At 33.8% G+C, this 13,392-nt stretch overlaps 1 protein-coding gene across 1 annotated transcript in view; it reads right to left on the bottom strand.

Annotated features, from left to right (window-relative positions):
* The window catches only part of ACTR3 (ARP3 actin-related protein 3 homolog (yeast)), a 44,387-nt gene that overhangs the window by 24,756 nt on the left and 6,239 nt on the right, over nt 1-13,392 (bottom strand). The window contains exon 2 of the mRNA XM_004674704.2: nt 2,023-2,078. Within this exon, the coding sequence (XP_004674761.1) occupies nt 2,023-2,078 (56 nt within the window). The remainder of the gene's footprint in view (nt 1-2,022; nt 2,079-13,392) is intronic.

The following is a 13,392-nucleotide window of genomic DNA, read 5'->3' as shown; positions in this document are numbered from 1 at the left end:
CACAATGAACTAGTATAATTTAAATATAGCTTGACCTATTGATCTGTTAAATTTTAACCATACAATTAAGAAATTTCAAATTATTTAACTAAACCCACAACAATCTTCTGAATTTTAGAATACCAGCATACAGTTCTAGACCTTAAATTTGCTATATATTGCTTAATCAGACATAAATTTCTAAATGCTTCAAGTGAAACAGCTTTTCATTCAAAATCTCTGTAGGTTCTCATGCTGATTTGGCATTCACTTGTCACACTTCAATTAATACAGTGACATCCTAAATAAAGTGGGTAAAGAAACCTAAAGGAATTCTAAATTCACAATTTTACTTCTAAATTCTAGAAAACCTCACATGTACATTATAATCCAGATGGCTCACTATAAATTTCCTGGAAAATAAAGGTATCAAAAAACTTTGAATCACACAACAGGCTTTTCAGAACAAATATTAGTGGCAGTAACTACTAACTACTGATTTCAAATACAATACCTACAATATTAAAAACTGACAAGGTAAAAAAAAAAAACTCAAGTTCAAAAATCTTTCGGTGGACCAATAAATTAATATGCTATAATGACTCAAAAAAGGACAATTAAATCTAAAAATGTGTGTTTTGTTCAAGAGATGAAATAAACAATGGTGAGGCAACATTAAGATTGAAAAGACCAAGTTTATATGGGCCTCCAACAGAATTAACAAGATGACTGAAGAATAGAAGCAAATTCACAGTTTGGAAAGATGAGAAAGTCAAGTAATAGTCCATAAAAGTCATTTTGATTAGACAGTAACAGAGCCAATGTTTGTCATCAAATTTTTAAAGTAAACAACTGTCAATATATTGATGTATAAATACAGGAAAAAGATAAAGACATAAAACTTTCCTTCCATGTAGACAATAAATACTCACTAATAAAACAAAATGGGAAAGGCAACAGTACTATCAAACTAAATCCACCATATTCACATGAATGAACTCTTTCATCAGTGTAACCTAAAATACATTCTAGGTATTAGAGTATTAATTTCTCCTGTTTCACACATTCACATCTTGCTATACAGATGATAAAACAATTGACCTGTTCATGTTCAGTAGTGTCCAAATGAGACTAAAGAACTAATTTTGAGTAAATTTAATTTCTATCTTCTTCTCAACTTCACTGTCTTTGAAATTTATGCTGTTTTCACTACTTTATCTGGATGTTCATTTTTCTTTCTTATTTTCATAATGAATAAGACTATACAAAAATAGTCACACAAATACAAAACTAGAGACAGTCTCCATATTAAATTGTAAAAGTGAGCACTATGAAGCAATGGCTCAAACAATTTATCACCTAACGTGAAAGTTTCTATCTAGCATTTGGACAAATAGATCAGAGGTACATAATATTTAAACAGTGAATTGTCTGAGAGTGAAAAGTACAAAGCTTTACTTATCATAGACCAGATGCTAACAAATAAGAATACTAACAAATGAAATGTGAGGGTGTTTTTTAAAAGCCACTCAAAGTTAAACTATTGGAAGTAGAAGATTTGCTAAAGTTAGCAATAACGTAGAAGAAAAACACTTTCGGGATGGCTATGGGATATAAGAAAACAGCTGAAGTCAGTATCTTAAAGATGAAATCCTGTACTTATCAGAGTTGTCAACAATACTGGTAGGTCCTGCAAACCATTATACTACAAACCATAGTCTTTGTAGGTGTGATATAGGGGGATGTATTTTTTATGAGTTAATTAACTCCATATACTGTTAACAGCAATGTCTTCAAAGCAGAAACTAGTTTATCAATTCATTCATTTTGTTTTTTAAAAGAGGTATTTGGTAAATATATTGCTGGATAACAGAGACCTGAAAAGAAAAGGTCAGAGGTCTGGAATGTGCCCACACAGAATATGGCAAGCCATGTTTTTAAAGGACTTAATCGTACCAATGTTAGAACTGATTATCTCTTTTACTTAAATATTTTTTAAAAAGTTTTAAATCAGCTTGTTTGTGGTATAAGAGAATTACTTACAGGAAGGGATGATAAACTGTGGTTCCGTATTTCCAGCATATCCTAGTTTTGTATACCTACAAAACAAAAAGATTTTTTAAGAATTTCAGGAATAACTTAGCAATTATAAATTTAATTCTTAGATGCCTATTTGTTACGAAATGAGATTCCATAATGGGGAAATACACAAAATTCCAGAGCTTCAATACATTTAAACATCTTTGTTTTCAAAATTATAAATACCCCTGTTTTGAAGCAGAAACTCCATGTCTAGAACTAATACGAAAGAGATGTGTATATGTGTGAAATAACATGACAAGGCCATCTGCTGCAGTCCTCTTTGTAACAGCAAAAAACAAGAAATAATCTAAGTATAACTTTTAAATGAAAAACTAGTTAACATGTTAAATTTACACTGATATATTATGCATCTATTAAAAATGAGACCAATAAAACTTCTTACATACTGATATGTCTCAATCTCAAATGTGTTGTTAAATGAACGAGGCAAAACAAAGAACAATGCTTCAAGTATGCTCTATTTATATTAAAATAAAAGAAACAGGTTAAAGCACAGAAAATATATTGGACTGGACAGGCACACAATAATCTCTGGAAATGTATATAATGAAATCAGTAACTTTGGCTGCCTTCATGGAAAGGAACTGAGCAGGTGATGGGTAGGAATAAGAAAGACTTTCTAATTTTTGCCTATCACTTCATACCATTTAAATGCTTTATTATTCAAAATAACTACTTTTTCTATTTTGTCATTTTGTTTTCTTTAAGTCTCAAAATTAAGCTCAAGAATTAAGAGTAGGGGCCTCCTAGTGGCACAAGGGTTAAAGTCTCAGTGCGACCAAGCTTTTGTCAGCCACTGTTGCATTTCCAGCCAGGGAGCTAACCTACATGGTGCAGCAGACCTCACCTGTCTTGCCCACTGTTCCCCTCAGCAGTGTTATTTTAGTCGATCCACCTGTTCTGCTCCCAACTGTCTCTTTGGTAAACCCTCTCAACACTTCACTCTACTCCACCCCACCACCTACCTCCAGCCCCATAGTGTAAATTTAGCATGTTAACTGCTTTTAAAAAAATAAATAAGTACGTGCCAGACCCTCCCTGATGGCTCAATGGGTTAGGAAGCAGCACTGCAAGCTAGCCGCAGCAGCTTCAGTGTGAGGTCAATCCCCAGTCCAGAGGGTGATCCACATGGTGCAACAGACCTCTCCTGTCTCACCCACTGCTCCCCTCAGCAGTATACTTCATCCATTCGCCTTTTCTGCCCCTCACTCTGTCTCTGGTTAGTTCTCTCACTGCCCCTGCACCTCTGGCTTGTATCCCAGTTCTGTATGCATAAATAAATAAATATTTTAAAAAACTGAGTGCCAAATGAAAACAATTATTAAAATTAACACGAATTGTTCAAAAGGTGATAGTGCTCTACTAACTAAAACTTTTAAAGATCCCCCACTGTCCCCATTCAAAAAACAATTTTGCAAGGCATACTGAAGAACCTCTTCATAAATTATTTCTTGATGGTTTTCACTACCAGTTGCCCTTTTCTTTTACTAAATAGTAAACATGCTTATGTCCCTATATTGCTATTTTTCACCTGTGTTCCTACCCTCTCCCAAGTTTGATTCTAAGATATTTTAAGTAGAATATGTATTATAGTATAAACTCTCTTTAAGAAACCTCCAATTTAACAAGTTCAACAGGTTAATCAATAACCCATTCCCAGTCAAGTACCACAGGTTATCATTATTCAAAAACAAGCTATTCCAAAACAAACAATAAAAGGATTTAATGTACTCAAAGGAGTCAATTCATAACCAAAACAAGTAAGCTCTTTCCCAAAACACAAAATTTAACTATACATAGTAGATCAGCTGTATCTGAAACATAGAAAAACAATGATTTTCTAAGTATTGAGGGACAACAGCCAAGAGGCTTGAAATTTAACATTTAAATAGATGTGGGGAAAAGATGACATTCAGACAGACTACAGACAGGTGAAAAAGTTCAATATCACTTAGAAATATAAATTAAAACGACACAGATATTACCTCACCCCTGTGAGAAGAGCACCTTTAAAAAAGAAAAAAATAAATAAATGCTGGCTATGTGGTGGTGACAAAGAACTCTCATCCACTATTAGTGGGAATACAAGCTGGTACAACCTCTATGGAAAATATAGTATGGAGATATCTCAAGAAAAAGGAATTGTTTGACACTACAATACTGCTTTAAGTATTTTCCTATACAAAAAGATCTATCAACACCTATGTATACAGCAATACTGTTTATAACTGTCAAATTATTGAACCAACGTAAGTATCCTTCCAAAGATGAATGGATAGAAAAAACTGTGGACCATCTATCTATTCAATGAAATATTACACAGGTACAAAGATAAAACTCTGGGATCTGGGACCAAATGGACAGATCTTGGTGTGACTATGCTGAGAGATAAATCAAAAAGTGAAAGACAGATTTCAATGGTCTCACAAATCTGCAGAATATAACTACCCAAAAACAATTACACACTAATAATTCCCGCCCTGGAGATGATACACATGACGAGGCAGACCTCTCTTGACCTGCCCGCTCAGTAGTGTACTTCACCAGTCGGCCTGTTCTGCTCCCCACTCTGTCTCTGGTGAATCCTCTCACCATCCCTGCACCTCTGGCCTGTACCCCAGTTCTGTATGCATAAGTAATTAAATCTTTTAAAAAAAAAGTCATTAACCAAACTGAGCAATTTTAGAAGATACTTAACCAGACACATGCAGAGTACTCATCTCTCCCCTCCTCCCAAATATAAAAAACTCTTCCCTTCAGCTTGTAAACACTTTGATCATATTTCCTCTCAGCAAGTTTTAAATATTAGGTTAAATGGCTTGGAATTTCTAATTTGCCATGTGATAACATTATTTAGTGTAGGATTGAGACTTGCGACAAACTTTCACATATGCAGACTACCCAAATTAAACTACAATTTTACATAATATCTATCAAATGTCTGCAAAAATAAAACTATCTAATTTAAAATTCATATTGGACCTCAAACAACCCAAACAATGTTTAAAATGAGTAACAAAGGTGGTAGAGGTATCAACAATCCTAATTTCAAAACTTATTAAAACATAAAATGCTACAGTAACTGTGGTACTGGCATACAAACATTTTAGAGGAACAAAATAGGGCCAGAAATAAACCCTCTATATATGGTCAAATGATTTTTAACGAGGGTGCCATAACCATTCAAATGAGGAAAGGATAGTCTTTTCAACAAGTGGTGATAAGAAAAGTATATATTTATGTGTGAAAGAATGAATCTTTATCTTACACCACCCACATATAAAAATTACCTCAACACATTAAGAACTAACATTAAAAAGATTCTTAGAAGATTTGGCAATGACACTCTTTTAGTGTCCTTTTGTGCACTAAAGCACAGGCAACAATAAAAAGTATAAAATGACATAAAAATTATTAGTGCACAAAGGACACTAAAGTATGCAGAAGCACAGAAAGGGAGAAAATACTTTTAAACCATGTATCTGATAGGGATTAATATTTAGCCATAAAGGACTCTTCACCACCAACAAAAAATTCCAATTAAAATATGGGCAAGAACAAATAGGCCTATTTTTCCAAAGATATAACAAAAGGCTATCAATAAGCCCTCACAAAAAAAACCCCAATATCATTATTAAAGGAAATACAAATCAAAACCAAAATGAGATACCACTTAACACCCATTAGGGTTGCTATTATCAAAAATAAAAAATGGAAGGTAACAAAGGTTGGTGAGAGCAAGTAGACTGAAACCTTTGCAACAATGCTGGTAGGACAGCAAAATGGTACCGTCAGAATTACATTATCTCAATCTAAGTTTAGAAAACACATAGGAGAAATTATTACTCAAAAATTTTCCTTTGTATGCCAGGGAAAAAAATAAACAGAAAATAGCCCTGTATAAAATCTACAATGCTGATATTGACTAGCAAGATTGGGAAAGGATTTGGAGAAGGGAATATAGTAAAAGAGAGATAACAAAGGTACTTTTAAAGTTATCAAAGACTTGCTGACTAAAAGCCAGTGGGAAATAAGGGAAGGTCTAGAATGACAAACAGTAGTATCCTTTATATTGAACATTATGTTTAACTCCAAAAATAAATAACTTTAGTTCAAGTGTTGACTTAAAATATGTAGTTGTCAATGAGTATTTCTTCCTTAATAAAATGTCTCATTTCTTCATTTTGAAAACATGTCACAAAAAAAGGCTATCTGAAGATTCTAATTTGTTACTGATACTAAATTACTAATGGGCACAAAATCTTTTTTAAAAAAGCATATTTCCAAAAGGAACTTGAATTACAAATAAGTATAATAAAAATCATTCCAGAAAAAGAACAAGCATATACTGAAGTTACGACACTGAATACAGTATATGTCTACAACCTAAGTAGTAATGAAACTAGAATTTTAACTTTTAATGTTTCAACAATGTTAAACCATGTAATAAAGTGAATACAATACCCTAGAATTTCAGGATGAAATGAATTTTGATCTAGTGGAACCCTTTTCCCAAAATTTCTTGGTAGTGTCAACTACTAACATAAAGGAATCTACCTCAATATAATCACATTTACCACTACAAAAGCATCAAAACAAAGTATATCAGAGCCAGAGAGAAGGTAAATAGATAATAAGCATGTGATTATCAAATTTTAAATGAAAATGGGTGCTCACAAAGGAATCCCATTGCCTACTTTTATAATAATTTAATTCTCAGTTTTCTTTGACTTCTAGTTTCAGGAACTTTTAGGACGAAAATGCAATGGCTAATCCACAAGGATTATTAGTTATTAAAATAATTAATAATTGTCTAAAAAGTATAATCAAGGCCCTCCCTGGTGGCACTGGGTTTAAAGACACAGCACTATCAAATTATCACCAGCCACTGCAACACGAGCAACATGAGTTCGGCCCTCTGGAGCCATGAAGATAACCCACTTGGAACAGAAGACTTCTGTATTGTCTGCTCAACAGTATATTTCAGCAAATTGCCTACACAGGGCAGCAGACCTCTCTTGACTATGTTGCCTACTGCTTCCCTCAGCAGTGTATTTCTGTAAATCAGCATGTTCTGTAAATCAGCATGTTCTGTGCTTCTATTGCACTGGTGAATCCTCTTACCTACCTCCTCCACACCTCTGGTCTAGAGCCCAGTTCTTATATGCATAAATAAATAAAAATAAATATTTTAAAAAATTAATAAACAGCCTGCTACATCACTACACATATCAAATAGGACCTAATTTTCAAAACAGTCCATAACTTCAAAATTATCCACATCATCAATTTTTTTTTAATTTTTTTAAAAAATAAACTGCTTTTTTACATGATTAAAAGTGAAACTCACAAGGGTTTGGAAGAGAATGTGTTAATTAAAACTGTTAGTAATAGAGCAAGCAGTCATCAAAATAAGGAATTTAAGGCAACATAATGAAAAACTGGACAATATACTTTGCCATTATCCTCCCTTCCCTTACAATGGACACATTGAGAATTCAATCCCACTGATTCTCTGGGGGACCCAACTAAGGATTAAGTCTTGGTAGAGGCAAAATATTTCTTAATGATGCTGACCAAACCACTCCTATCAGTTACCAAACAACAAAATCTATGTCTAGCTAATCTGAGTTTAGGTCAGAACTCTTAATCTTAACTGAATGACTACAAAATGCAGAGAAGTTTAAAACGTATGTAGCTAGTGTATAGCTGCAACATGCTACAGACATCTTGCATCTTGATTTCGGTATCAAATTTTTGTTAGTAGATTTCCGTGTCAAAATTTTGTTAGCAGATTTAGCAAGCCTTTCCAGTCAATTTTGTGACCTACACTATATTTCTTTTTTAAGATTTATTCATTAATGCATACAGAACTGGGGTACAGGCCAGAGGTACAGGGGTGGTGAGAAGCTTCACCAGAGACAGAGTGGGGAGCAGAACAGGCAGATCAACAAAGTACACTGCTGAGGGGAGCTGAAGGGAGCAGCGGGTGGGTCAAGAGAGGTCTGCCATGTGGATCACCTCGGGGCAAGCAGGGACTGAACTCATGAAGTGGCTTTAGCTTCTTAGTGCTGTGTTTAACCCACTGCACCACCACAGAAGACAACCATATTCTTTTAATAAAATAAAAATGTAATCTGTTTCACTTTTGAAAAAATTGAAGTTTAGGTTATGTAACTTTCCTGGCAACAAGCAAGGCTGGTCATTCACCCAATGGCAATGGCAGCAAGGGAATGACTTTACCCTATAGTTGCACTAAAGGGGGTAGGGGAAAAGCACTCTTAAAAGATAATTTCCAAAATCCACAGAGCAAAGGTTATATACTCCCTTTGAAAAGCATTTTGTAAGCAATAAAATTTTCAACTAGTCTGTTATATGGATAACAAATTGATCAAGAATGGGCAGAGGGTTAAAGTCCCAAAAAATCTCTACCTTTTTTGAGTACAAAGTAAAATTTTAAAATACTTTCATTCAGAAAATATGTACATTTTTATTCAAACTGTGTTATTTAGACAAAATGCATACAAATTCACCACAAACCCTAAATCTATTTTAGAAGGAAAAAAACTGAATTTCTGGTAACCCAGGTGTTTTCCTTAATCTATACAATAATTATTTTCAGAGTCAAATACCAAATATAAAGTCCCCTGAAGTCTAATTTAAAAAATTCTTTTTTATAATCCTTATAGTCTTATTTTCTTAAGTTCTGCTTACTTTTAAGTTCAACTGTTTCATTTCTATGTTTTATTCAGTAATTAATGAGAAACAGGAATTTTAATACATCAATTATTCATTTTCAAATTGCAACTTCAGAAATATGTATGTCTTCATTTTGAAGATAAACCTAATTAAGTATCACTTAAGTATTTGAGCTATCCAGAATTAACCAGTAATTGTCAGTTTTACCACATTAGATATATGACTATGCAATATTCAAATAGCTAATAAATAATTCTATCATGTAGCTTCCATGTGTTTTCATTTAACTTGCCTATGTTTCAAGTTAATCAAATCAGCGAAATGGTCAAAAGACCTCTATCTATATTTAGTATTTTACTAAAAAGTAGTTCTAAAGATAGAGACATTATTTTAAATATGCATGTTTAAATTTAAACACTCTTTAAAAGTTAGGTTAACAACTTAATCACCCTGGATCTCCCAGGTGGCCTAGGGGTTGTCTCAGCTACAACCATTATGGCCTGAGTTTGATCCCAGGCCAGGAAGCTAACTCATATATGGCACCACAGACCTCGCCTGTCTTGTGGCTTCTCTCCTGAGCAGTGTATTTTATTTTAATACATCAACCTGTTCGGCTCTCACTGGTGAATCCTATTGCCTCCCATACCACTGGACTACACCCCAGTTCTTCTATAAGCAAAAAATAAAAAATAAAGCACACTTGTTGAACATATCCCAGCTGGGGGTAAAGTAGTGGATTCTGGAATTACATTGCCATAGAGCACAAATTCTACATATAGTACTTGGAATATATTTATGATTTATACTTCAAGTTTCCTCATCTTTAAAATGGATATTATATAAAAGTTACTACTTAACAGAATTTCTGAAAAAGTTATAGTTATCTCAAAAGCAAAACTCTTAATGGGCCTTGAAATAAATGACTGATTATACACATTCCATGTAATGTCGTTAAATAATTGAAACCCTGAAAGTAAGGTAATTATAAAATTTAAATCCCAAAAACAGTTCTTAAAAAGTGTATCTCCATTACTTTCTATAAATGGCTTTTAACTTGGTTAAATGCTATATTAAGGAATACAAAATTAGTTTTTCATTATGCTATGGAGTATATGCATTACAACAAAAACACTTAACACTCTGATTTATATATTGTACTAGGCCTCAACCAAAACTAATTTAACTTATAAATAATATACAATGTTAATTTTAACTACTAAAAAGAACTTTCAACAACTAGAACTCATAAATGTGAACTAAAAAAAAGTAAGACAATTTACCAGTTCTATCAATTAATAATTAGAAACAATTCAAAAAGACCTTTCTCAACTCTTAGTTTGTTTCATTTGAACTTGCATTTGTCAATTAAAAGGGTATTAAATTATTTCTGTCTTTTCAGCTTCAAAATTATTAGGTGCTATTTTCTTAATGCATCAAGTTTCACAAATACATATAAAATGCTATTTTTATAACCTCAGAGTAAATTATTTTTTATTTCTTAAAAGATTTTACTTACTTATGTATACAAAAACTGGGGTGTAGACCAGAGGTGCAAGGGGGTGAGATGATTCACCAGAGACAGAATAGGGAGCAGAACAGGCAGATCCACGGAAATACACTACTGAGGGGAGCTGCAGGTGGGACAGGAGAGGTCTACTGCCCCATGTGGATTACCTCTCTGGCCAGGGATTGAACTCATGCCACAGTGGTCAGTGATACCAGTGAGACTAAACCCTGTGCCACCAGGGAAGTCCATAAATGAATATTTAAAATGCTTTTAGCCAGAAAAAAAACTCATTGTATTTAGTGATACTATGTTATAAAACATTAAGTAGACAAACACTTGAATTTTGTCAGAACAATAATACCCCCCAAAATGTGTATTTTTAGAGTTTTAAAACCAACCCTAAATTATAGGGTATTTTTGCATCCTAAATCTTCATTTTAAGATTATCCTCCTCTTAGCAACCCCTTCATCCTGATCACACTAAACAGGCCAAATGAAAAAGTTTTGTAGATACTCTTTAGAGATGGAATCAGAACACAAATATTCTTTTGAGATATATGTTGGGGTAAGGAGGAAAAAAGGCCAAAGAAGGGTAAAAGAATATATCATGTATCAGACTACACAAATTAAGGCAGTTCCTTTTCTTGGCTGCAAAGAGCATGCAAGAATGACCTGAGCTTAAATCAACAATTTGAAAAGATTTTGAAAGAAAATTATTAAAATTTCTCAAAATAGTCCTTTGAAAAATTAGGATATCAATTATTTTTATTGTTTTATTAGTCATTTCTGTAAGTATCATTTATATATTTTATGATATAAAGGCCTACATAAAGCTGTAATATAGCCTGCACAAAAGATAATGTTAATAACTATCCTGTTTTGAAAAATCAAATGTAAAAATTAATCCAATAACATCACCCATTCTTGCATTCTTACTTAATAACTCATAAACTTCTAAGTGTCTGGTAAACAATAAAGCATGCTAATGTGTATTATAATTACTTAACTAACAGTTCCTTGCTATTCATTGTTCTTGCCACTCTACCAGTGGCTGCTTACAGATCCGTTCTGTAAGAGATTACAAGTTCCAACAGAATTACTTTTGAGCAGTCAAATGCCTTTATTTCAGTAGAATTTCCCCTTGCAAAACATAATGCTTAAAACTGTACTTTAAACCTTCCGCACTTTTGTTCTAGATTAAGCATTTAGCTGCTTCCACCAAGAAGAGGCCTGAAGCATGAAGGATAGGGAAGATTACTATGGTGGGAAATTTAATCCTACCTGGAGCTACATACTCCTCTCCTAAGGACTTTTCCTCTTAAAAAGTGGGTGGAGATAGCAAACTTTTTCTCAGCACAGCAGATAACTGACCACTTTTCACTCCTTCTCAAGGTAAAACACAAGACAGATCACACATTTTCTAAAGAAGGAAATTTCAATATTTTTTGTTCTCTTTAAATTCTCAGGTTATTAGGCTTCAACTACTAATTATAAAGACAATTGCCAAATCTTCACCTTCACTCCTGAAGTTACCTACCTTCATCCAGATCATTCCAAAGTCTATAATAAACTCCACTTTTACCATTCTCTTATTGTCCACTCCAGCTCACAAACTTAAATCTTCATGATGCTTATTTTCAATCTACTAGAATCAATTGGCAAATCCTAGGTATGTGGTTTAACCTCCATCTCTCCAATCAATAAAAACATTTTGACTGTGCAAAGAAATGTGGTAGGAAAAGCACTGTAGGTCTGTGTTCCTTTCCTTAAGAACTCTAATTCAATAAAAGGGGAGCTAGGGGATAATTGTAATAAATACAATGTATTGAGCACTTGTTATATGCCAAATACAATACTGTGCTGAACACTTTTAGGCATTATCTAAAAAAAAAAAAAAAAAAAAAAGGCCACCCATATGTAAATAATACCATCTCTAAATTACAGATAGGAAAAATAACATGTGTAGAGTTTGAAAGCACAAAAGTCATACAGCTATTATGTGGTAGAGCTTAAACTCAAAAACAAAAGTCCTTGCTAACCATCAACAATATAAAACACTGTAACTGCAAAATTCATCTTTTCTGATCCATTTCTATAGTCAATATTGTATTTCAGAATTTTTTGCAAAGTGGTGCTAAGAGGAATACTTAAAAAAATTACACAAAAAGTACAATGAGGTGGTGCAGGGGTTTAAAGCACAGAAGCTAAAGCCAATTCAGAAGCTAAAGCCAATTCAGCATGAGTTCAATCTCCACCTGCCCTGGAGGTGATCCCACATGGCTCCTCAGACCTCCCCTGGCCTGCCCTCTGCTCTCCTCAGCAGTGTACTTGACAATCTACCTGTTCTGCTCCCCACTCTTCCTCTGGCGAATCCTCTCACTGCCCCTGCACCTCTGGCCTGTACCCCAGGTCTGTATGCACAAACAAATCTTAAAAAAATTGAAAAGAAAAAGTTTTTTTAAAAAAGTAAAATGAAATATAACTACAGTCAATATTTGAGATTCTGAGTCAATAGTTTTGGGAGTGTTTCTGATGCAGTGGGGGGGGGGGAACCACAACAAAAACACCCATAAATAATTCTTGTTCATTTACTTAAGTTCTGAATTCCTACTATGAACTCAGTCCCATAACTACATCTCAAATACCTCTTCTACACCTGATCTTAGGCATTCCATTTGCAAGTAGTCAAAAGGCCTATTTTCAATACTTAACTATTCTACTGAGGACTTTTATTCCATAATAACAAGTATCGTTTAAAGATTCTTTTCAATCAAAACAGTGACATAAGCATGTAGATAGCCTATTCAACTCATAAGATAAGGTAGTGGTACAACACATGGTAGGAAGACTACACAAGAAGCTGCTACTCTCCCCTTTCATCTGTATATGTTTTTTCTTTCCCTATATCTATCCAAACCTTTAAAAGACAATTCAAACCCTACCTTCTCTAAAACTTGACTCAAGCCTCCTTAAGGCACTAGGCAATCTGCAGCCACTGCAGCAGTGGTTCAATCCCCAGCCAGGGAGCTAACCCACATGGCTCAGCAGACCATTCCTATATCTCACTCCTTCAACAGTGTATTTACGTCAGTCCACCTTTTCTG

The sequence above is a fragment of the Condylura cristata genome, unplaced genomic scaffold (genome assembly GCF_000260355.1).
Source record: "Condylura cristata isolate star-nosed mole 26May11 unplaced genomic scaffold, ConCri1.0 scaffold00002, whole genome shotgun sequence".
NCBI classification, from domain to species: Eukaryota; Metazoa; Chordata; class Mammalia; order Eulipotyphla; family Talpidae; genus Condylura; species Condylura cristata.
The sequence above is the reverse complement of the archived record's forward strand: the minus strand, read 5'-3'. Positions and strand labels throughout refer to the sequence as shown.